General features: G+C 33.1%; 2 protein-coding genes across 7 annotated transcripts; one reads left to right on the top strand and one right to left on the bottom strand.

Moving 5' to 3' along the window:
- Window positions 1–10,690: 10,690 nt before the first annotated feature.
- LOC128167364 (uncharacterized) lies at window positions 10,691–16,201 on the bottom strand. Its single transcript, XM_052833044.1, has 2 exons — window positions 14,033–16,201; window positions 10,691–12,345 (listed from the first exon to the last, which is right to left on the bottom strand). Exons 1-2 carry the CDS (start codon window positions 16,133–16,135, stop codon window positions 10,777–10,779), a joined length of 3,672 nt encoding a protein of 1,223 aa, XP_052689004.1. The 5' UTR covers window positions 16,136–16,201; the 3' UTR covers window positions 10,691–10,776.
- A 4,375-nt stretch (window positions 16,202–20,576) lies between these two features.
- Window positions 20,577–26,090, top strand: LOC128167365 (E3 ubiquitin-protein ligase PDZRN3-B-like). 6 transcript variants are annotated; one of them, XR_008241233.1, is made up of 4 exons: window positions 20,577–20,830; window positions 22,839–23,777; window positions 23,946–24,894; window positions 25,204–26,090. XR_008241233.1 is itself a non-coding variant. In XM_052833046.1 (3 exons), the coding sequence occupies exons 2-3, from the start codon at window positions 22,857–22,859 to the stop codon at window positions 23,979–23,981; spliced, it is 957 nt and encodes a 318-aa protein (XP_052689006.1). In that variant the 5' UTR covers window positions 20,577–20,830; window positions 22,839–22,856; the 3' UTR covers window positions 23,982–26,090. The 6 variants fall into 6 exon arrangements, 4 of the variants coding, with proteins under 4 accessions (XP_052689006.1, XP_052689007.1, XP_052689009.1 ...); XR_008241234.1 differs by having other exon boundaries at window positions 23,946–25,584; window positions 25,822–26,090; XM_052833046.1 differs by having other exon boundaries at window positions 23,946–26,090.
- Window positions 26,091–26,982: the final 892 nt, after the last annotated feature.

Raw genomic sequence — 26,982 nt, 5'->3', positions numbered from 1 at the left:
ATTTAATGCACATCTGCCAAATGAACACACATCCACACAACAAAAACAGCTTTGTCACGAGATCTAATACAAAAAGCTCATTATACTTGTGACAAATAGATGATGATTAAAATTGTTATCGTTTAGGAGTGCTCGGGGGAAGTGATATTTCGTCCATGAGTTATCTGTTGATATTACACGTTATAAAATATTTTTTGTGCAAACGTCCCAGAGGAAATACTTGATCAATAAGTTCTGAACGTAAAATTGTAGACAATTTTATAAGATTATGAATAATAGAGGACAAAAACATACAAACTGATCTGCAGTAGTAGCCCTTACCAAAGTAAAATTATTGCTGCAACAATGCGGCAATATTGCGGCAATATTGCAGCAACACATTTTTGTTCCCAGAAACCAGATTTTGAGACTAGTGAAATGTTGCCGCTAGCTGCAACAACTTCTGGTAACATTTTGGCAATACTGCTGGAGTGTTGCCATTAGCGGCAATAACTTCTGGCAACATTCTGGCAATACTCATAGAGTTATTTTTGTAAAAAAATTATATTAACATGCACCTAGAATATTGCCACTAGGTGCAACGACTTCCGGTAATATTCTGGCAATACTCAGTATCATACTGCCAGAAATAATTTTCTGGTAAGATCTACATGTATTTGATCATTTAAAATCATGAACTAATTCATTTGTACATAATATATAATTCTGGCAATACTGCTAGGCATCATATTTGATTTCTGCATTAATTATAACAAGCTGCATTCCAGCTCGAAATAATTCGTGTCAAATCTTCTCTGATCAGAATGCAAACATGCATTTAAATTAAACCACGTACTTAATTGAAAAAAAAATAAATGCATAAGTAATACAATAAAAATTTCATTTTAATATTTCTAACAATAATAAACATTTTAATTTAAGGAGAAGCCGAGCAGTGGAGGGGGGGGGGGGGGTTAACAAATCGTCAACTATTTAGATATGATTTAAATTATAACACCTCAAAATTTGCCAGAAGTTTACCACAAACTTTTCTTTTTTCTCTGATTGGTTATGCTTACTGAGCTTGCAAAAGCTTTACCAGAATTTAGACTTATAAAATTTTACAGTACAAGTCTAAAACTGTCAATTAAATTTGCATGAATTGCTTTTGTATGTTTTTCCCAAAAAATAATAATAAGTCGAAAAAATTAAATCTAATAAATATTTTATGATTAAAGTCTTATTCTAAGAAAGTCTCAATTAAAAAATCCAATAATATTCCCTACAATCGCATATAACTGCTATGCATGGTTACGATGTTTCACTATAAAAGACTGTTTGAATCAACCCCCCCCCCCCCCCCACCAACTCACGTGAATACCGACCTCTCTGTTCTTTTGTAACGGTATATTCTTTTTTATTAAGTTAAAATATCAGTCTACTTAGATTTGAGTATCTAAACTGCTGTTGCATGTTGAATTAAGAATTTTCGTATGCTGTTTGTTTCCACTTTTACTTTAGTTTCAATGTTAAAGTTACGCGCGCGCTGATTGGTCGATCAAATCGCTAGCCGCCAATTTTCACATTCGATGCTGCCATCGAGCTTCCTGTCATCACTGGAAATGGTGAAATAAATGAAGTACGGGAATTATCTGTAAACAAGGTTAAAAAATACACTGTCAATGGAGTGTTTATCTGTGAAAAAATCAACGGCTGAACTGAGGACGAATCTGAGTGAATGAATCGAGTGTCGACACCCCATGCACCATCTGCATGAGCACTTTTTTGCAAAAGTAAGTTTAGCAATAAAAATATATTCATTGAATGGTAGTTTAAACATGTTTGTTATAAGAATAATATGTTTTACGGTGCTACCGTTCTGACAAGCGCAGCAGCAATTACACTACCTTGCACCATTGTAAACAAAGTCTTAATTAGGTATCAATGAACGTCAAAGAATTTTTGAGAGAGTATTGCTCTACAATAAGTATTCCAAAGGACTAATTTTAATGGTTATGATAAATACAACGCAACCCCCTACCCAGAGAGAGAGAGAGAGAGAGAGAGAGAGAGAGAGAGAGAGAGAGAGAGCCCTATCCCTGTTTGTAGGTGTGTAATTTCCCACTTTTAAATTTAATGGTTTGACTATATGCAATATCTACATAAATTTTTTAACTGTTACTTTTTCTATTTTATTCCTTTTTATTTAGTTCAAAATGCCTATTGTTTATTTCCTCCCTGCTCATATAATTACCTGCCTCCTGTACATGCATGCACAATTAGCTTAAAAATGGATTGATATGACAGTTAAGAATGGCTCTTGCTATTATACATTCATTTACATAATATAATATGTAATATCTATATAAAAATTCTTAAAAACAAATCATATGTCAATGAGGCAGGTATCGCAATCTATACTTGTTTGATCCACCTCTAAATTTATTGCGGGAAATATCCCGCGTCATCCATGACTTTGTTCGTCTTTGTTTACGTATCTCGACTCAATACGAAGGTATGGAAGCATATAACAAATCTTTTGAGTCTCACCAAAGCATATGCGGTACTCAAAACGTGTCTTCAAACTTTAAGACACCGTAAATTACGAGTTAAAAGTCGGCCATTTTTGGCATAGCACCACGGGTGAAAACATTAGAGAGCATTATGGGACGTAGACAAAAAATTTTGTTTGATGAACTGTAGGTTTAGCTCGTTCTTTTTTCCGCGCACACTGGTTGTTAGAGCTCGCTTCGCTCGCTATAAACCGAAAGACTGCGAACTACCTTTATACCAATGGGTTTAACACTGTTTAAGACCCATGCAAGGATCCAGAATTTTTTTCCCGGATGGGGGGGGGGGGGGGTCCGACGGTTATTTGAGTTTGCCAGGGGAAGGGGGATGGCATAAACAAATAAAGAATTCATGTTCTTCTCTGAGTTAGTAGAGCAATTTAATTGTAGCTTTAATAATGGTAAGTCGTTTTTCTTAGAAACTGCTTAAAATATGAAAACAATTGCCAATGTGCTTATATAATGAAATCCATTTATCTTCCCAATAGGTCTGCCCTGGGTTACACAGACCTGAAGAAAACCATGAAAAAACTGTCACCTTACTGATTAAATGAATGGTGCAACTGGCAACCAAAAAAGAATGATGACGTAATTTGTTTAAGATTATGGAGAGGAACTTATACACAACAATGCTGAATTCCAATGTGGATATTGTTGTGATATTCTGATATCTGTTTTTGTGATTGTTTATGTGTGAAATCAGAATGCCCACGAGACTGTAAAAAAAGACATTTGGAATGCCTAGGACGAATGCCTCGATCAATCGCAATGCAGCAAGTGGTTGTGCAGGACTTGTGAACTAACGGTATATGGTTTGAGCTTTGCTTACGTAAACAGTTAATTTTTTACCATATCCGTCTGTGCGCGCTGTGTCAATCAAACTGCAATACATGTTAATCTGCAGCAACAAATCGTCACTGATCGGCTGAGTACTTTTAGTCAAGTATCATTATGATTTGTTCATCATATTTGTGTTCATTGTATTTATAAAATGTGTTAAATTTAAAGATTATTAATTTTAACTGGTGTCTTTTATAAGCATGTTGAAATTCCAGTTTCAGATATTCTTTAATATTGTGTAATCACAAACTGTCTTTTTCATTTTTGAAAAGTCCAAATTTAATGCAAAATGTTTGTCTTGTAACCTTTTTGCATCTGTTAAAAAAATAAAACTGTAATGGCAATTAAAGATTTTTTTTTCAGTTTGGTTGTATATTAATATAATATACATGATTGCTTTACTGTATACATTTATTATTTATAAATATTGCATATATTGTACCATTGATGCCACAGCACAGATAATGCATTGAACCAATATTTCTGCAATGTCATTTTTCTTATGCAATTGTATTGCCAGAAAGGTGTTGCAGCAAAATTTTTGCCGTAACACTTTGCTGGCAATATTGCTGCAATCTCAAGTATTGCCAGAAAGGTGTTGTCGCAACAATTTGTTGCAGCAAAACTTTTGCGGCAACATCTTTCTGGCAATATTGCCGCAATCTCATTTGCATACGAAAAACGATACAGCAGCAATATTGCCGCAATGTATTGTCAGAAAGGTGTTGTCGCAACAATATGTTGCAGCAAAACTTTTGGGGTAACATCTTTCTGGCAATGTTGCCGCAATCTCATTTGCATACGACAAACGTTACAGCAGCAACATTGCCGCAATGTATTGCCAAAATGTTGCTGCAATATTGCTGCAATAATGCCAGAATGTGTTGCCAGAAGGTCAATATTTTGGTAAGGGAGGTTTTCGAAATTGGATCAATCAAAATAAAACAGAGTGGTTGAGCTAAAACGATTCAATAGTTATATGCAATGTTTTGTTTGTGGTATGTTTTGTATTATGCTAGAAGAAAATAATGGCTATCAATTTGCTGATTATTATCTATAAAGCAATTTCAATTCATCACTTGGACATTTAACCTCTAAGCTAAAGTTATGATTAATGAATTGAATTAATTTCACCATATTCAACGATGAAATTATGTATCTTTTATGAAAACAAATATTTGGTATCCTAAGATATTATTTTAAGATATTATTTGCATGCAGTTATCTATAAAAACAGTACTACAAGTGCTACTTCCTTCTTTTCTTATATATTTACATGTTTTTGTTTCTTTTCTTATTCCCGTAACCAAGTGTTTTTTTCTTGTATGTTTCTCGTTTATTAATTAATGGTAAATGTAAACATAAACGAGTAAAACCCATTTCTTCACAAAAGATGTATATTTGAGAAATTATCATATCTATTTAGGGCTTTCCTGATTCGGTCTTTGTTATGTAAACAAAGTTCGTGTCATGCTTTTAATTTCTTTGGTTCAATACATTGGTAAAAAGTTTTTTTTCAAGTGATTTTCTATCTGCTAATTCGTTTCGAATATAATTGATAATAAACAGTCCTAACGTTCGGTACATTTTACGAATACATCTGAAATTGTCTTTTCAACAATAAAAAAAAAACAATATCTCAGCTTTGTTTTGTTTTCTCTCTTTTATTAAAATAGTATCATATTAAAGAAACATGTACATCATAAATTTAAAAACAATATATTCTATTCACAAATAATTTCTTAAGTTAGTAAAGACATTATCAATAGATTTAAATTTCTTTGCACGTTTCAAAACATCATTTTGTAAGCAAAGATTATATTTCAGTTTCTGTGAAAGGTTTCTTTTTGACATAATTTCATTATCAAATCTTCTTTTCAATTCATATTTGTAAATTGTACAACATTCAAAAGTATATCCCTAAGCTTAAAATTTGCAGTTCCCAACAAAAGTTAGGCAAAATCAAAACATATTAAGCACGAATATATTTACATTTCAAAACATCATTTTGTAAGCAAAGATTATATTTCAGTTTCTGTGAAAGGTTTCTTTTTGACATAATTTCATTATCAAATCTTCTTTTCAAATCATATTTGTAAATTGTAAAACATACAAAAGTATATCCGTAAGTTTAAAATTTGCAGTTCCCAACAAAAGTTAGGCAAAATCAAAACATATTGAGCACGAATATATGTACCTTTTCACTACGAAGTGATAAATCGACGTGGTCCTTTAAAAAATTCCAACATGTAAATCCAATCGAATATTAATTTTACGTATAAACAATCATATCCTACAAAATCACAGAATCAAGAGATATGTTTACATATGTTCAGCTATCATTACCGGAAGAAATAGGCATGGTCACGATTTTGGTAGAAATTACTTTTTCTTTTTTAATGTTTAGAATGGTATACAGCAAAATGTGCAACATATGTTTTACGTATGTTAATCATATGTTTAACATACGTGTCTTCATGGACTACACAAAATAATCATGATGATGTCAGACTCAAAGTCTCAAGGGAGACGATTTGGCTGTTTCTTTATGTAACGTACTTATTTACATTACCAGTAGTTTAAAAAAAATTACTTACTTTTTACAATCAATTTATTAATTGGTTAAAAATATATATAAATATAAACAATGAAATGCTTTCTTTGATGATTCATGTGGGTTATGAAGGGAGCAATCATTGCAGAAAAAAATACATAACCAGCTAACGCGGGTTATGTATTTTTTCTGCAAAGTCGCCACCTTCATATATATGTGTATATTTATACACACGTTTACCATATGCTTTTAAACTCATGTTTAACAGAGGTGAAAAATCACGCTTGATTCACATATGATACACATGAGTTATGCATACGTTTGACCAAAATATATGTGAAACATATCTGGCAAAAATATATATATAAGTTATTTCCAATAGTGAGCCGAAATTTGAATGTCGGTCGACGAATAATAAGCATGATACCGAAATCACAATTCTTTGTTATGTAACAAAGTTCATGGAATGTTTTTGTTTACATTTTGAATTATAAAAAGAATTTTCAGGTTTAGAACGAAAATGGATGTGACAAACGCCAGAAGTTGTTTATTTATGTTCAAAACGAATTAGCTTGAAAACGAACTCAGCTTGAAAAAGAGCTCTATTCGGTATATTGAACCAATGCAAACAAAAACATGGCACACGTCTTGTTTAGATAACAAGAATTGTGAGCTTTGTACCTTGCTTATTACTCTAGAGGTGACACTCAAATTTTCGCCCATCATTAACAACGCATAAAACAATAAAAACAGAAAAATAAAATTCGACCAAAATCGGGACCCCTTTACTAGATTCTGTAACATTGAAAAAGATTTATTGTTTTGATTGTTAGCCAAACATAATTGTGACTTAGAAAAAAGCAAAAATAACAGAACAAAATCATGTGTTCATGTCTACTCTAGAACATAAATGGCTGACATGACAACTAATGTGCTCAGTTAAATAATATATCATATAAAATTCATATGTAGTCTTGCAACTAGTAATTTCTATACAACATTTAGAAAGACCAACCCCCTTCCCATTGTTGCCCCACCCTTTCCCCCGGAAATAACACTTGAACAATTTTAAAGATATGCTGACTGGAAATGCTTTCATACAATTGTCAGCTTTTCCAACCAAATGGTATAAGAGACAAGATTGCTAATTATCATTGATAAAATTCAAACCCCATTGTTACTTTATCCAAACACCGGGGGTTGTGTTCTGAACAAACTTTTTTAAAAATATTGACATTGATTCCCGAATATAACAGCTTTTCCAGCCAACGGTTTGTAGCCTACCTGTGCTGAAAGCTCAAATTAGCTTTTCTGATCACATTTTAAGGTAGTACAAAACTGATAAGCTAAATTTTTCCTATAATTCAATTTTTCTAAAAATTTTATATTTTTTTCTTTGGAATGAAATCTTTATATACGTAAAATTTGATAAAAAAATCCGACCTCACAATTTTTGCCCACATTGTCCCAAACCTACCATTGGGATCTCCTTTCAGTGGAGTGGAAAAAGAAATAGTCATTGTTATAATTTTCTATGCCATTAAGTTATTTTTCAAGAAATTACAAATATTTGTGCTGCTCTATAAACAGGAGACCTTCTTGTTACTTAAAGATACTGAAATAAAATCTAACTGATAAGTTAAGATAATTTCTCATGCGATATAATGTAAAACTAGCGCTTATGAATACTCTTTTAAAACGAAAATTTGCAGCACTTAACGGTATCTAAAAAGAAAATGTATCATTCAAATTTGAATAAAATTAAACAGTATGATTGTCATGACCCTATTATTAAAATATATCAAAATAAAGAAAATTTAACCATTGGTTTTAGATTAATTAAGGTTTAAGTATGTTTGACGGGGGTAGAAATTGATAAAATCCTAGATGACGTCATCTTATTTGACCTTTGACCTGTTGATATGACCTTGAAATTTGTATGATATAAAGCCTAAACACTGATGGTGGTTGTTTTCAAATTTGAGGTCTTTACTTTAGAAAGAACACAAGTTACGCATTTTTAAATAATATAAGGCTAAATTGCACCGAAATCATATGAACACCATCCAAATGTATGTTTCAAAATCGGAATACGTTGTATCTCATTTTTTGGGCCTTGATTAATTAATGGGTATGATTTATATTTATTTCTTAAGATAATGGACTAAAATTATTTTTTACATAATATTAAGTCATTATTTTGTGTATTTGAGAAAATATTTCAAATAAATAATTTCAGGGGTGTTTCGTACTACCTTAAACGTCGTGAACTTCTTCTCTAAAACTGCTTGGACAATTTCAACCCAATTTGGCCCAAAGCATCCTTAAGGGACGGCAAATATAAATTGAAGAAATAAAATGCCAGTTTGCATTCAAAGCGGAGAAAACCTTGAAACTGAAAAAAAAGGGGGGGGGGGTTGTGCATTTTCAAAACAATCTTTTATCAGGAACTATTGAGACAAATTCAACGTAATAGCATAAATCCTCCTTATGGACAGGAAATATCAATTGCAAAAATTAAGGGCTAGTTTTTTTTTCCAAATTTGAGTTATTACGAAAATAACAAAAGAAAGAGGGATGTTCAATCAGTTTATAACTTCGGGTTCGATTTTCCATATTTCGAACATTTAAAGCAGCTATGTTAGACGTATGATAAACGGGTCGGTCTGACAAAGATATATATTTGTTTGTTTTGGTTAAATATTTCAATGCGTTGATAGTTTTCAATTTTGACGGTGGTGTTCGCTTGGTTTGATTTTCGTTTCATTTTCATTATTTATGCTTTGTAACTTGGGGAACTATCGCCTGTATTTTGTAATGTTTACCTATTAAATCAAACACAGGAAGACTTCGGTAAATCAGGCAGTTAACCGTTTACCTGTGCAAAATTTGACAACATACTAAAATACAATTCACTCTATCGGTAATTCGGCATGATCTTCGGCGTAATGGTTGATTAATGCAATGTGTTTTGTTGAGATGCTCAACATTTCTCGAGTCTATTCAGTTTAAACGGAGTTTAATATCGCTGCTCTTACATGTTTCTTCTGTTTACTGGTTTGCAATTTTCTATTTACCAACATACAGAACTTTGCTTACAATTTTATGTTTGTACACAGAGCTGAGGCCATTCTTTTCCCTTTTTTGTTTACATTTTGAATGCTGAATAGTAAAAACCAATTTAAAAAATCTTTAGTTGAATGTAATAAACTTATGTGAACAAAAAATAACTCAAACCAAGCAGAAGTGTGAGCTCTGTATCTTACTTATAATTCTATGATGATGCTGAAATTTTGGTTGATCATTAGAAATGTATCGCTAAACGTTAAATGAGTAGTACAAAAATATTAAAAGGATGATACGCTGTAACTACTCTTTGGGGCCCCGCCTTATATAATGAATTATATGAAATCCACATCAATTTTGATAGTTTTTCAGATACAAGTTACGGGGATAAAGGTATTATCGCTATTCCAAATAAACTATTAGAGCGGGAAATGATCCTTGATTGCAGCTATTTGGTTTTTTTTTTAAATTAAGATGAAAATAATGGGTTTGTCTAAGTAAAAATGAGTGATATGCCTGTCAATACATTGATTATAAAAGCTCTTTAACATATCACGTGACAACATTTTTGAGTGTATCCATTGATCAGTGATTAAGGTTATTAAACGTCATACGAGTTCACGCCAGGTAAACAACAGTCGTTTATAATTAGGAAAACCAATTAAATTTTTAAATATTTTTAATTTGAGGAGTTTAGCGCATTAAGATACAATTTTTTTCTTTCACATATAGGATTTTTTAATAAAATACATTAACTATTACAATATATCTTTAAAAAACAATAACTAGTAAGAAGTTGAGGAAGAAATGTACCTATGCTCTCATATATTTTGATCACTTTATAAAGGGGGGGAATGAGGGGGCGGTGCGGACCGAAAATAAGTGAATTGGATGTTTACAGTGTATCTCTACCTAAAGTTTAGTTTTATATCTTGCAAAGGATCGTCTAGTTTTCGGTAAAAAGGGTACAATGTCAAAGATTAAGTGTATGCAAAAATAAGTGTAAAATTCAAACACTTTACGGTATTTATTATTCTACCGAGGGGTCATGTGGCACAATATTCTTTGAACGCCAATATAAAGTCATTGTTGCTCAGATGAGCGATGTGGCCCAGTGGGCCTCGTGTTTGAGAAAAAGGATCTTTTAAAAATTGTCCTATTAATTCCTATCTAAAATTTCAACCACAGTGTGTCCCTACCCTCTCCTCGAAAATAATTAATAAAACAATTTAAATCAAAACTATTTGAGGATGATTCCACCCAAGTTTTTACTTTTTCTGGTCTAATAATTTTTGATAAAAATATTTGTGTTTTTTTTAAATGTTTTTTCTCTGTTTAATCCTATGTAATAATTCAACCCGAATTTTGGCCCAACTCTACCCCCTGGGATCATCTTTTTAAAAAACCGAATCTAAGTTGCTTTCAGGTGTCTTGCACAAATTTTAGTTGTTTTGCCAAAACGTTTTGGAGGAGATATTTCAAGGACAAAAAATGGTCAATTACGCTTAACCACCTTTCTAAAAGAGGACATGGTGCTTTGCGCCATGTTTGGTTAAAATTGGCCCAGTTCCTTTAGAAAAGACGTCAAAAATATAAAATAATCTCATATGAACCTGTTCAAAAGGTGCTCAGAAGAGATAACGTTAAAAACTTGATACACGATTCACAATATAAAAATGTTGTATGAGTGAAAACAACAATTAATTGATCAAATGTAAGTTTATAAAAAAGATATTTGAATTGTAACTTTACTTTAAAAAAAAACATTTACAGTTGCATTTTTGTGGTATGGTTACCGTCCAAAGTATAAGAGTTTTTGGAGTTTATTCCACGAAGTTCCTTCATCAATTGAAAAACTCTTTTTTGACAAGCATATGAAATAAAAATAAACACCCCTTGAGCACCATTAACAACTGTAGCTAAATATGTGAAAGGGGAAGCATCGAAAAATCCGTCAACAATCATGAAAAGCCAGGAAACACCAGTCAATAAAAACAGTTTTAAAAAAATGGTAAAATCATGTCTGCTTTGTGTACTCTGGATCTTTGGCATATTTCGTATGTATTGAAAGGTGATGGAAAACATAACTATGTTGAAAATAATCTGTAGGACTATCGGAAGGATAAACATTAGAATTAAAGCTTTTTGACTGAGCAGGAAACATTTACTTCCTCCGTATCCAAACTTTATGAAATCGATTTTTGTGTATGGTAGTAGTAAGTTCAACGCTACAGGAATTGAAGGTAGCAAAAAAGACGCCAAAAAGTTTCTAAAGATTATTTTTCTATCAGCACATACACCACCATGTGTCAAAGCATTTTTCACAAACAATCTAAACATCTGAAAACAGCAGATATTGGTACATGTAAATACAGTGATCCAAAAGTAATGAGTGAATCCTCCAATCCATGCACATGCAATTATATCTGTAATGTAAGACCGTATGATAAAGAACAGTTGTGCTAAAAACAGCGAAAAGGCGTAACACATTATGTTTATGCCCGGCACTGTTCTTAAATCAGGTAAAAAGCAATAGACAGATATTGTTGCAAGCAAGCACAGAAGAGAAAGAATGGTGCATAAATAAGTTACAACCGTTAATCCAATTTCAACATTACTCCTTTGACCCAAAAGGGAAAACTCATCCATATTTCGTTTGTACGATTCCGCACATATCCGTATTCTTCCATTATTTCCTTTTGCAAACTCGTTCATATTATATTTGTGGTCAACTAGCTTTACAGATATGCTACTTTTATCTTCAGATAAAATGTATTCATCTTGTTCTAGTTCGATCTGTGGGCAAACTAGTAAATTGTTAATGTTGTATGTATATTTTGACGAAGATGAAATGTTTTTCAATAAGCATCTAAAAGGGTTTATCCGTTCTTGGTGGTCAAGAATTGGAAGAAACCGCGCCTCTAAGCTTTGTTGTAACTCAAGAAAGACACCCTCAAACTTGACTGTGGAATTCGTTAAACCTAACAGATGAATCTCCAGACGGTTTCTGTTAATTGGAAACTGGTTATTTTGAACTTTGATCCCGATGTATATTAAAAATATATCGGGGGATGATAGGCCCAAGAAATCAGCACAAGATAAGTTTGAATACACGTATTTATCTTCTATATGAATGTCTCCTTCTGTTATTTCTTGCTGAAGAATTTCTTGAAGATTATCTTCAACAGAACGCAAATTGGTTCGAGTCGAATTTGAGTACATAAGAACTCTCAGCGCTAGAGTGTAATGTACTTCCCTGGCGTAAGGAACAAAATAGGAACATGTGTCATTCATCAGCAGTTTTCCTCTCGAACAAAGCAATCTTCTGCATTTATTCTGAAATAAATATTCACAGTTGATAAATGTAATTTTTTTAAACAATATAACATTAAAAATGTTTACTATTGTAATTGAGAGAAGGTAACTTCTAATCAAGAAATTGTATTGGCTGTCTGTCAATAGATATACATAATTTCTTTTTCTCAAAACATGTATCACAAATCTAGTCGTTTTACCATCCAAGATATAATAAAATTAACAATACGCCATGGATTATATGAGCTTGCTAAGAGCCTAAAAACAGACCATTATTAAATGATCATTATTCCTCTTTAACCTTAATTTACTGAATCCATCCCTTTTCTTATACATTGTATCTTGTTTAACCCAAACTGCACGGATAAACATCTTATTTACGTAAAGTTGATCAAAATTTAGCCATATGCGAAGTTTAGTTGGTCAGTTGGTCATGATATAGCCATATGTACAGTAATGCGTGAATTTTATGATTTATATCTTATAACGTTACAATAATACAGCTTTGTAAGCAACATAGAATGTGAGCTAGATAGAAAATAAGATTAATTCAAGAGTTTTTATTGATTTTTCTTTTCTTTTCTATTATTTTTCATATACTTTCATTCGAATCTGAATTGTTCATGTTGTTACAGTTGATAAAAATATGTCTACCCACAGGCACCTGAATTTTTATCAATCAGTCGCTTAATAAGTCATATATCGAAAAATTCTACCCCTACTATATATAAATACACAAGGTGTGCAACGCCATTTTGACCCCCTCGTCGATTCAGGCTTCGATTTGCCACATAAATCAGATATGCCTACCGGTTTGCGTGTAACATTGAGTTCAAATATGATATTTCTCACTATACGTTTCGTCCTTATGTTTAAATCCAACGCATTGATAATGCTATCAACTAAAATTCACGCAGACTTGGAATTTCGTCCCGAGGCTCGATAGCCATCAGCTGACGTCACGAAATTTCAACTCCGCGCTGAATGATCTAATACATAAAATTTTCAAAACAATAATTATAAATTTATTTCATTGACAAACTAAGATCAGAGGCACTAAAGAAACCAAAACACTGTGTTGTTTGTTATCCTCATTTTACTTAACATACGTTTTAAAAAGTTTATGTGTTAGATCATTCAGCGCGGAGTTGAAATTTCGTGACGTCAGCTGATGGCTATCGAGCCTCGGGACGAAATTCAAAGTCTGCGTGAATTTTAGTTGATAGCATTATCAATGCGTTGGATTTAAACACAAGGACGAAACGTATAGTGAGAAATATCATATTTGAACTCAATGTTACACGCAAACCGGTAGGCATATCTGATTTATGTGGCAAATCGAAGCCTGAATCGACGAGGGGGTCAAAATGGCGTTGCACACCTTGTGTATTTATATATAGTAGGGGTAGAATTTTTCGATATATGACTTATTAAGCGACTGATTGATAAAAATTCAGGTGCCTGTGGTCTACCCCATCCATTGTTATAACCTCAGCTTTGCTTTACCTCGATTACCCTTTGTTTATTTGCTAGAGTGCCCAATGATATGACATGTAATATCAAACCATCCATCTTGTTTATAAAGCAATATGCTTCGGGTCAATTAGGATATCCACCACCACAGGTGGTTTGGTACTTGAACATGAAACAAAATTTATAATAAAAAAGTGTGTTCACGCAGCAAAATTCTTAAGCAAGCTATGCATACCGTGTATGTGTCCTTGAATTCCGATCTGCTACACTCCATCCCTCGACTAACAGGACGCTCTTTACTTGTATCTGATGTTCCAAACAATTCTCTATAGGATGGCCTGCCTTTGGAGTTAAGGCATCCAAAACCGGTACACTCATTTAAATCCATCTCACAAAAATGCCCTTTGCTACATACATGAGCAGAATTGCATAATTCACAATACGTATTCTTAAATGGATAAGTCTGTTCTTCCAAATTACCATTTTTACAGTTATATTGATCAGCATTGCTGGCATCTTTATCTGATATGAAGCATCCTGAGATGGGTTCTTCGAAAACATCGCTGTTGCACAGATCACAAATTTGGTTCCTGTATATGAAATTTAGTGATTTTGCTATTACGTTTCCGTAAATGCTCTCACACATAAAACGAGCACTTTCAGACACTGATTTAACAAATCCGGTCTCATTGCATATATTAATGGTCCATCGATCAGTTACTTCGCAACTCTCCACCAAATATGTAGTGCTATAATAAATAGAACACTTTTTCTCAATCGCAGTTTGTAAGACAGTGGAAACTGAACTTTTCATTGCAGGAAAAAATAAAGTGGGACACACTAGACTCACGTTCCATATCATTATATTTGTCATATCTGGATAGTTTGGCCCTTGCTGGTTTTGACAAATAAAACAGTATATATTGTAAAAAGTTTCATGTGTTCGAGTATTCACGACTGGAATATTCAGCAAATCAAAATTGGAATTGTTTTCACATTTGAGTTTTATTAATGGATATCTATTATTTATCGGACATTTCTTAATCATAAAATAATACGACGCGTAAATTATATTGTGAGATGGGTGGTTGATGTATGCTGCAGAGCATACCCTGTGTTGAAAGTAGGCAGCATCGGGGCAACAGGAAGCAGATTTATAACAGTTTTCGTCACAACTACAGTCTCTCCTTGCTTTGAAGCCGGGGAATATTTTGTCAACTCTGTGTTCCTCTGAGCACCAGTTACGATAGCCACCTGACCTGACGTACTCCTCATATAGAGCGGTCAGATTCACAGAGGCCTCAAAATCTGGGGATTCATTAAAAGTATCATCATCTCTCAAGCTTTTGTTTAGGCTCTCCGCCAAATTGAATGATAGTAACGTTAAATTAGCCATATACAGGTTTGTATAGTCATTTGTCCCATCATATTTTTCTGAAAATAGCACTAACGCATCGTCGAATTGCAACATCTGTTCGTGAGACTTATTGTAGTTCGTCAAGTAACTAGATATGTTGTATTTCCTTTTAAATGACATAGGCGTTTTGTTAGATTCCGTGAGTTTTAAAACTTTTCTTTGTTCCTTACCCGTATTACAAAGAAAGCAAAAGACATTTTGGTAAAATTTATATGGTTTCTGGTAATGCTCACACGCTTCTTTGATTTCTTTATCGTACACATCCCAGTCCCCCGTAATATTACATGTCCTGACCAGGGAGTTCATTTCACAGTGCCGCTGGAAAGTATTTACAGGCGGGGTCAACTTTAAAGAACAGCCACTGTACATCATGCCGTTCAATAAACTAGGTGCATCCGTATAGTCATCAATATCCATTTCTACATACGGACAGTCTATGTAATATGTCCATGCAATGGTTTCATTTTGACCGTGACATTTAGAACAATTGATATTTGCATAGGTCCTGTTTGTAACAAAGGAATACACCGGAATTTGTTCCAGGACATTATTTTCTGTAATCGGTTGAAGACAGGTATCGTACAGATTTGGACAAGAAGAAACCATTTGATAGCTTTCATCACGGTTGACAGTAATGCGAGGATTCATCGTTCTTTGAATGCAGGTGCTGTAGGATTCGTCTAGGCAACAATTACGGTTCAGGTCACAATATTCCGAACAAGAACACGGGGGACACTCGTGCGAATCGCGAGTGTTTGATATTTTTGAATGGCTTTTCTCCTTTATCGTTGAACAGAGGGATTCGCTTCCACAATAGTCCAAGTATTTTGGAACAAGCTTCGATATATTCTGTACATATCCTTCCCAACAATACGCAGTGTTTGATACACTAAGAAAAAATATCAGTATCATTTTATCCATCCTGTTGTTTTTCAAATTTTTTTAAAAAGAGAAAATCGTTTGCGAATTAAATAATCTTCACATCAAACCCTTGATATAGCCATCAAAATGACAAGCATAAAAACGTATTGTAGTGAATGACCATCTGCCAAAAAATCTGCACATTAGAAATTATTTTGTCCCAAATAGATGATTATCTAAATTGTTGTAGTTTCGGAGGGGTCGAGGGAAATGATACTTCGTTCATGAGTAATTCATGGTTATTAGGCTCTGTGGTGTAAATTATTTTTTTATGCAAACGTCCTGAAGGAAATTAAAATGGCTAAATAAATGAGTAATAAAAGTGCCATAGTAAAATAATATTAATTTTCATAATGTCATCTTTAATGTGGAACAACTATAAATATATTGATCTTTAATCATTCTTGTCAACGAAATCGGTAAACCAGGGTTGGAAAAGAGCTAAAGGGTTTTATATTTATGTGTAATGCCTTAATTTACATTAATTAATTGATTTTTTTTTCAATATACCCACGGATGAAAAATTAAACAAATTCATTAAGTATTTCTGATGAAAACAAGAGATTTAATATCGTAAAATATTTTTAACACGTAGTTATTGTTTAACACGTAGTTATTGGTAAAAACAATATAATCAGCGTTACTTCCCTGTATTAACATAACTATTTCTTTTCTCATACATGTTACCAAGAGGTTTTTTTTCCTAATATGATATTAAATGCAAGTCATGGGTGTAGATGTATAAAAGAAAAACACTTATTTGCAATATAAGACATTTAATCAAGCTTTGCTATTTGGCAATGTAAAAGAGGTATTCAAGTTTTAGACGTAAAATTTTGTCAAACAAAATCAGACATTTTGTCTGATTATTTAATGAATACTGGTTTTTGTGGAAATATTTTTTGGATGTTATTGGAAAATATGACTACAAGAAGTGTTAGTTGTAGTGCTATAATTTGTTTCCTTTGTTTTTACCCATGTACTTAATTCATTTGTCCTGAATAAGGGATTAATTGTGCCGAAAATTTGACAATATCAGTTGCTCGTGTCGTTAGCCATATCATTTTTAGTGCTTTATTTACTAAGTTTACTGGCTTAGTATATATAATTTAGATCCGACAAAGATGCATATATATATATATATATATATATATATATATATATATATATATATAAAACGAACAACTATCATTTTACTTAGCTAAGCTAGATTTATCTCCCATTCGATTTGAAAGTCTAGCATGTATTTTTCTGACTACGTCACAACATATTAGACTATCTACATCGCTGTTTTGTGTGTCTAGCTATTTTCTATATTGAATGGATAAATTCATAAAAACATGAGCCGCGCTCTGGAAAACATCCAGTGTTTTGTTCAAAGAATTACAGTTCAGATTTTTTTTTTCCTCAAATTGAAACAAATTCCTATCTAATTTTTAAAATATATGTCCACAGGATACTCCTTTGACATTGATACTTTTAAATAATGGGAAATGATGAAAAATAAATAAAATGATAACATATGATGAAATGTGGAAAACGGGATAGTCTCTTTTATTTAATCTTATAAAAGAATATTTGGAGTACGTCCGTTGTAACGAAGTGTGAGGTCTAGAAAGGTACTACCTAATGTTCAGTCCAACAAAGACTGATATGGTGGTTCCAAAATTATACAATCTTTGTCTATTTTAAGGCAACAGAGTACATAATAAGGAAAACTTTGGCATTTCTTAAATTTCAATATTTCTATATTATACCAGATCGCTAACCAAGAGCTTGTTTTGAGATCAGGATTTTTTTTTATTTTTGTTTTTCGTGTGTTCTTGTTTAGAATGCGATTTATAAAGGTCTCTGGAAGTAATTTTCTGAATATTCCATTTTTAGCTCACCGAGACGAAGTCAGAGGGAGCTTATGATATACTCTCGGCGTCGGCGTTCGGACCTGGTTAAAGTTTTTGGAGTAGGTCCTGTATCTACATATGTAATTTTTACTTGTCCTATCTCCACCCAACTTGTATGGATGATGCATCAATATCTACTTATGGACCTGAAAGACTTGGATTCTGAATCTGGGCCATGAACTATAGATGCTTGAGGAGGTGAAGGTGTTTCAAGCTGGTGAAAGTTTTTGGGACAGGTGCCTTTTGATGGCCATATCTAAGTTCCTAGTGGTCCTATTGTCACCATACTTGCATGGATGGTGTGTTTTACGATACTTAAGCACTTGACAGGCTGAGCCGTAGGTTTCATATACTGGAGGAGGTTAAGGGGTTTGGAGCTGGTTAAAGTTTTTAATGCAGGTGCCCTTTGATGACTATATCTAAATTATTATTCGTTCAATCTTTACCAAATTTAAATAGGTAATGCATGTTGTGATATTAATGCAATTAACAGGCTTGGATCCGAATATGAGCCAAAGGTTTCGGATGCTAGACGAGGTTAAGATTTCTAGAGCTGGTCATTTTTTATGTAAATAGTAGTACTTTTTCAAACTTTCATAGTATATTTAACTATGTAAATGAATTCAAAAGGTTGCTTCAGATACCGAAAGTGATCTTGATTATCTAGATGTTTAGGCAGGTTTAAAACTTTATAACAATTCAAATGAAGCAAATTTTGTTCATACCTAATCATACTTAAACAGTTAATATATCTATGGTCGTGTAAATAGAAATAGCTTCAGAAACAGAGCATGATCTCATTTTTGTTGGTGCTGGAACAGGAGACTACTAAGTGTTTTGAGTTACTAAATACAGGTTTGATTTGAAAAAAAAAATTGCCCTTACTTTCGTGGTACATTCAACTTTGGATATGAAACATAAAGCTAGTCCAAAATACAGAGTCCGATCTCCATCTTCAGGGATCCTCATAAAAACTTGTCCTATTTCACTCAAACTTGCTTGGTTTATGTAAATTATATATATTATTATGAATCATAATACTGTAGTATTAAATTCCATGATATTATATTTTATCATATAATATGATATTGTGTCATATGATTTATTGTAAAATATTATATGATCAATATAATATGATATGATACAATATCAGATCAAATAATACAATATAATTTTAATAGATTAAACATCATATGAGATGATATCTTATTATAAGATATGAATTATCATCATATATTTAAATATTATAATTATACATTACAAGATACAATATCATACTATATGATACAAGATTGTATCATGTGTTTTAATATATTGTATTATGTGATATTGTAAATATGTATTATATTGTATCATGTAATATGATACCATATCATATTGTATCATATATTGGCAGATATTGTATAATCATCATATGACACAATATTAAATGGAATTATAATGTATCATGATATGATACAATTTTGTTTAATGTAATGTGATATTGTATCTTGTTATACTTTCATGTTAAATACTGAAATCTGATTGGTTAAGACGCAGTTAATAATATTTACTATTACCCTCAGCGTTAGCAACGCACTTGGCAACGGGTAACATTAAAAAATGTTACATGCGCGAAAATTATGCGCGTACGGTTCGCTGTAGAATTCACGTTATTCCTATATAAAAGCAGTAAAATTTTCTTAAATTTTTTAAAAAAGACATTCAGTATAACAAAATAAATAGTGCCTGTTTGGGAGGATAACAGTTGAAATTGACACCTCTCGAAAACCATTGTCAACCTCCGCTTTGCGTCGGTTGACAATGGTTTTCTCGGGGTGTCAATTTCAACTGTTACCCTCCCAAACAGGCACTATTTATATAATGTAAGTTGTATCGGACAATTTTGTATCTAATGATATTATATGGTAATTAATGTTTCAAACTGCACTACTATATTTAGTATCTTGATATAAGTGACAATTACATGTAACAATGATTTTATATACATGTATTATAATCACGGTGGTCTCATCAAAGCATGCTTTGTCTCAGTGACCTTGGTCATATTCGGTTTGCGGAGTAGACAGAAAACCCTTGGCAAGATAAGATGTTTATGTCTAAGATGAGTTTATTTTTTCCTTCCCCAAAACATTCAATGTCGACAATACATTTACTGTCCGATTCTCTTTCTGTTCTTTTTGTATCTGTCTTATTACCTAAACACTTGAAAATCTTTAAAACAATGCAAGTAAGTGGGATTATTCTCTGTGTAGAAACTTCTGAATGGAATATTACCGTTATCAAACAAAGTTTTTACACTATCAACTAATCCTATAATGCAGTCAGAGTGTGGCAATTCCACTTGTATGAATAGGTTTTCAGGGTGATAATCAGAGGTTGAATTCTAAACAATGACAGGGGAAACTGATGGACTGCCGCGATTAATTTATTGATTTCGTATTAATTCCTTGAGCAAACATCAAAACAGAATTATCTCCACAATATACACTCGTGTCACTAGGCATTCCCTATAGCCGTAATCACCATTTGCTTATTTTATTTAAATCCCCGAATAAAGGCCATATACCAACAAAAATCTCGCCTGATCACCGAAAGTGTATATGAAAAAGCCTGTCATAAAGGAAGCGACTCTAAGTCACATTGAGATCTTTGTGTATCTATCGATAGACCGGATATTTAAAGCTCTTTAATCACCGCCAATACCCTACAACACCCTGTCTTCCACGGTTTCTGCTACCCAATGGAATGGAATTTTTATAGACCTTCCTATACTGACATATCTTTAACTTAGGTAAGTTTTATTCCCTTTTTCTTTCTTTTTTGAAAGAAATTATAATACAATTTTTTTTTTTTAGTGTTTTGATTTCCATAAATTTTTTTTCTTTTTATACACGTCATATATCGAATGTGCCTAGAATTAACAAATAATTGCAGTGTTTGACATCGCCTTACTTGAAATGTACCACGAAATATATGTAATTAACACCTTAATATATAGCACCAAAGAATCGATCTTAAATATGTTCGAATTTTCCCCTAGTATCTATTTCAACAAACCAATCTAAACACTATATTATTGACGGTTAATTTAGATTTAGTGCAAGCAGACGATCGATGAAAAAGAGCAACGAACGATACTGAAAAATCTCGCTTTAGGGGGCCTAAAACATGTCAAACAGAATACTTCTGTCAAACGGAATAGAACCTGCTGTCTAAAAATTGAAAAAAATAGTTTAGTTTCAAATTTGTAACGAAAGGAAAAAATGACCGTTCACTTGGTTTCAACAGTTTTACCGTTGTTAGCAACACCTTCACTTTCCTCCAAATGATCTGCAGCATAAATGTATCATTATTTCTGTTGTGTACCTAAAATATTAATAATTGTTATTAACTGACTGCAAAGACAGCCATTCTGATTTTTCAAGAGGCAAAGTCGTGTTCGTGTATGTCTTTTTAAAACCGAATAGGGCATACTTTATTTAAATACCAACATCCAACCTCTATTTTACTTTAGCTTTAATTTAATTTTTACATTTTTTTTTATTAAATTTCAATACTATTGCGCACTTAAAAAGTGTAAAGATTTGAAAGGTAATCTAATTCCATAAACAGAGCAATAAGTACTCAATTAATACTTTAATATGTTAAATGGGTATCAAAGGCATAAAAGGAGTTTACAGAAATCGAAAAACTACATGCACAGAAGGGGAAAATAGCCAAGCATATTCACCTGTATTAACCAATTTAAACGATTGCTTTGTAACAATAAAAACCACCCCAAGGGTTGCTGAGTATCAAAGCTTTGGAGGTCTTACAACCGCGCTCATTAGTAGATTACGAGTAAGGTGAAAGGCAGCCTGTCAACAACGGTCGTAGATTGCATTTAAAACTGCGCCGGATTATCGGAATCACCCTTGGCCCTGCAATGAAGGGTCTCCGTAGGAGTTCGCAGAACAATTTCCAAGTTGTTTTGGATGTCTGTATGAAATGATTGTGACTTTTGTTCCTTATTGTGGTAAGAACATTATTATATAATTTTCTCGCTGCAAGATCTCTCTAATTCATTACGTGCGGTGCGAGATAAATTCAATTGATAAGAGTTTCCCAATTGTATGACCTTTCCCTTTGAAAATTGAATGCAAAGAATGTTGGCACGAAAACTAATTCCGAAAATTTGAGTTTCGAAAATAACAGAGGAATTACGATATAGAGGCTGGTTTTCGTCGATGATGTGGGATATTTATTCGTTTCTATCGATTTGATGTTAGGTTTAGCGGGCACTTGTCTATTGCCTGGTTACCCAATAACGGACACCTGCAAAGAACAGCTGAGAATTACACTACGGTAAAAGGTGCACATTATGCATCACTTCCTCCAAAACACTTAAATCGTAAAAAGGGCATTAACCACCATCATAAGCTTTTTTTAAAAGCAATGTTGAACATTGAGTTGCTTTGTGTTCTTCGTACTTGAAAGATCAATTACTTCCTCAAATGTTTTTTAAGTGTTTTCTCATTGACATTTGATTTACTAGTATCCTCACTGAGCTTTCTTATGATTGTCTTGTACTACGTTGACATAGCGAGGGATCAGTTGAGGATTAAGACAAATGTTGATCATTGTCTGCATATAATTCATAAACCTTAAGTTATTATTGGTACATCTTTCACGTTTCTCCAACAATCAATAACATCTACTTCTGTACAGAAAACTTTAAAAACATTAAATTTCAAATCGTTTAGCTATGAAAAAAATTATCATGAAGTTATGAATACAAATAATTCTGATGTATATTGTAGGTTTCCTGTTGCATTGCTATGGGTCTCGAAACGAAATTATTTGAAGGGGAAGTGGACGATTCCTTCATTTGTAAACTATGTCAAAAAGTGTTCTTGAACCCGGTGTCTTGTTCTTGCAAACACATGTTCTGTAACAATTGTATGATGAAGCGTCTACAATATGAAAAGCTGAAACACTGCCCAATTTGCAAGACCAAATTTACCGGAAAACTCGCGCAACCTTCAAACGAGTTCAAGCTCCAGCTATTGCAACTGAGGATAAATTGCAGCAACAAGTGTGGGAAATCGGTGCTGTTGGGAGAACTACCGGACCATGTGAGCGAAATGTGTCCTCACACACCCATCAAGTGCCCTAATTATGGGAAAGGATGTCGCAAAACGATTCGACGCTGCGACATCAAACATCATCTAAAGGAATGTGATTTTCGGGAAGTCGTCTGCGAAGCATGCGGTCACACAACCATTTTTCGAGATTTGTTTACGCATCAAAGTCGGACAAAATGCTTGGAGAAAAAACTGAAGCAGCAAATTATTCGCGAGTTTAGAAATACGACTAGAGAAGTTCGCCGTCACAAGTCCCTTCTGACAAAGCAACACGTGAAGAGGGACATTTTACTCAGGAGACAAGAACTGGAGCACAGCAGAAATCTCCAGAGCAGCAGGTTGTCAACAAGTCGAAAGTTTGGGTCACTGGAGAGCCTTGCCAACAGCAACGGTAATATCAGTACTGGCGTATTCTTAACCGAAAACGTTCTGCAGAAATATTACAAGCCGGCTAATGGACATAGTGGAAGTTCTGTCATCTCAGACACCACGTCGCTTGGGAGTCGAGCCCCACTCCCATCCAGGGCGGGGCACAACGTGTTCGAATGCATTCGGTGTAAAAAGCTGTTCAAACCTCAAAATAACCACGAAAACGCATGTTCTTGGCACCAAGGGGTAAGATAAAATAAATTGAAAATAAATTGAAATTCAAGTCACTTTCCTTTAAAAGAAACAAAATATATCACTTCTAATTGACATGTACATGTGAAGGTAATAATCCATGTACGAATAAAAGAAATGATCATTGTAAATTTTCTTTTCATATTTGGCGTCTTTGAACAGCCGGTGAGTTCCAAGTACTTTTTTTATTTTACATAATTAGACATGTAACAATGCGGACAAGAAATGAAATTTAAATACAAGAGTAAATATACGCTAGATCCTTCAACTTTGGTCAAACCGTGCATTTGCACAGGTTTTAAATCCCTTGGATTTATGTTGATCTTCGACTAAACAGACTGTATGTAGAGAAAGAGGTATTGCAAACTTTTTTAAAGGTCGTGTCGTCAAATCAAATTGATTTTGCTGCAAATATCTCTTTTTGGGTGACATGACACACGATCAATTTGGCAACATTGATATTGATTCATATATCACTGAACGGTCTGTCTTCTCTTTCATGGAAAAGTATTTAAATCAATTGGTGTATCAGCAGTTTTAACCGAAAATTAAATAAATCGCGATAAGCGATTGCAATCGAATCAAACGCTCTAAAAAAACTGAAAAACCATAGTAATGTCACGCCTAATGGAAGATTTACTTTTCTACAGCGTAAATATACATGCTTTTTAATTGGATACTTGAGGTTATATTTCCCTGACAAAAATGTTATGTATGCTAAATATAGCAGCCCATAATGAAGTCCTAATATACCGTGGTCCAAATGTGTTTGCCTAGTGGGACGTCCCAATCAGACATATTGCATGGCTGACACCATAGCAAGAGTTCTTTAATAATAAAATAAATTTAAAAGCGTTTACTTTAAGCGATAAATCACTTTACAGAATCTACATCAATTTTCGACCGGGTGACGTATTTTGCCAATTTGAAAAGCGTTGTCGTAAACTTGATCCCTTCATAGTTCAAACATAATAATTATATATCAATGTCTACACAAATTCACAAATTAAATGGCTTGATAGCAACAGGAACCGTTATTATTTGCAGAGAACTTAATATGTCAATACTTTTTTTCTTTTTCATATACAAACCTGTCCGGTGTATTTAGATAGTAAGTATTCTCTGTCAGCTTTCAGTGTTTCGAGTGGATGTTGTAAATCTTGGAGAACAAACTTTGGCTGTGGGCTTTCAATGATGGAAAAACAAATACCAAGTCTCAACGACATGGCTTTTTACATCTAAAACTTTCATTTAAAACAATTGTGAAAGCTATTGAAAAAGAAAATAGGCTGATAACAATGCTTTTTAAAACATACGACATTTCAAGTTTTAGTTTACAATAAACCAGAGATGAATAAATTTTAATAGAAAACAATAAAGGAAACCTTTGTTTAATAGAAATCTTATTTTCAAATTTCAGGTCAAAGTATTTGTAAGTATACATTTACATTTATCTGAATTGCTCAAGTGTTTTATAGTTTTGAGCACACTTGAATACAAAGATTGAAAGAGAGTGTTGAGTTTTTGAAGTATTTGAAACTGCAGAGATTATTTTATCATGAATACATAGTTTTGCTTTTTTTCCCCTTTCATTCTACTGCCTGTGATCTCCATTGATTTACTCAGGGTGTAAGTATTCTTAGCTTACTTAAATAAATCAAATTGCATGCACAGAATTAGTTCCAAAATTTTCAAGATTCGTTTTGCAATGAATAAGATTTGTTGTGTACTAATGCTATATTGTTTTGACTGAGGGTTTTTTTTATTTTTCATGCTTCCATGAATATGAAATTAACAGGGGGTAAGTACTAAGCAAATTTTATGAAACATCAGTATGAAAAAGTTTGGTTTAAATATTACATATCTATTATCTTTGGTTGTAGACTATTTATGAATACAGAAAAATAACTGGATTGGTCCTTCTGTTAAAACTTATTGCAAAGTATACTTTTGTCCAATTTTTGCTATATGAAGTATATTTTGACTAGTTTTGGTTTTTGGTAATGAATCAGATTGTCCTAATTTTCCCTATTTGCAGACTTGTTATGGGTGTGGCAAAGTGGATTATTCCCCAGGATGCATCACAGGTTACCACCAGGCTTAACAGAAAGCATAATACCAAATCATTCCAATGTCAGCAGAATTGACTGTTTAAATATTTGTGTCTGATGTTTATTTAATTTATGTACAATATAATTACAATATTATATGGTTTTTATCCTATAATACTTTTTTTATCTATAGTAAGCAATTATTTTTTTTCTATAGAATGCTGTATAAACGTAGAAATAAATTACTTTCAATACATTTTTGCTCTTTCAGATATCATAAAACATAAAGAATTACATTAATAATATATTCTAAATCAGTAAATGATGATCTAAATGCAAATTGAAGAATACAGAAGTCATTGTCATATCAAGAGTTAAGTTCTTACCTGAATAAATTTCACAAGATTACCAAAACCCAGCAACAAATTGCCATTTAATTTTCTGTAGGTATAATTGAAAACTGTTTCTGTATTTTTAGTATGTGCAGATATTTTCTGCATCTGTTATATAAAATGAAAAAAAAACCTGTTTGAGGGGGTTGTAATTTAGCTGGTAATGCAATGTCCAAAACAATTGCTACAGGGCTTAGGAAATTGATGTTCCATGCCATGTTATTTTTTTTTAATGCTATTGCAATTTTCCAATTTTTACCTCTCATAGGCGTCGGAACCGGGGGGGCTAGGGGGGGCTTAGCCCCCCCACTTTTTTTGCAAAGTTATACCTAACCATTAGAAACATAGCATGATAGAGGGTTCAGCCCCCCCACTTTTTCTCGCAGGAAAGACTATTGTTCCTTAATTTACCTTGAAAGATTGAGAGGTTAGATTCAGAAGCATACTAGCCCCCCCCCCCCCCCCCCCCCCCCCCCCCCCCCCACGGATTAGGAATTTCATGATTTTGAAAAAAAAAATTTGATAAGTAAATTTTTTTTTTTGGAAGTATAGGTATACTCCCCCCCCCCCCCCCCCCCCCCCCCCCCCACGGATTAGGATTTCCATGATTTTGGGAATTACTTTTTTCTCAATATTTCTGAGGATTAGTCTAGCCCCCCCACTTTCAATTTGCTTCCGACGCCTATGCCTCTAGTCATAAAATCTGTTACATTTTCAAAACAAGATGCCCATGGCCCACATCGCTCACCTGAGCAA

Source organism: Crassostrea angulata, chromosome 10, assembly GCF_025612915.1.
Source record: "Crassostrea angulata isolate pt1a10 chromosome 10, ASM2561291v2, whole genome shotgun sequence".
Lineage (NCBI taxonomy): Eukaryota > Metazoa > Mollusca > Bivalvia > Ostreida > Ostreidae > Magallana > Magallana angulata.
The sequence above is the reverse complement of the archived record's forward strand: the minus strand, read 5'-3'. Positions and strand labels throughout refer to the sequence as shown.

Coding starts and splice junctions, on each gene's coding strand:
- LOC128167364 (XM_052833044.1), bottom strand. CDS start 16,135: ATGGATAAAATGATACTGATATTTTTTCTTAGTGTATCAAACACTGCG. Junction 12,346..14,032: donor AATTCAAGGACACATACACG/GTATGCATAGCT, acceptor TATTTATTTCAG/AATAAATGCAGAAGATTGCT.
- LOC128167365 (XM_052833046.1), top strand. CDS start 22,857: ATGGGTCTCGAAACGAAATTATTTGAAGGGGAAGTGGACGATTCCTTC. Junction 23,778..23,945: donor CATGTTCTTGGCACCAAGGG/GTAAGATAAAAT, acceptor GTCTTTGAACAG/CCGGTGAGTTCCAAGTACTT.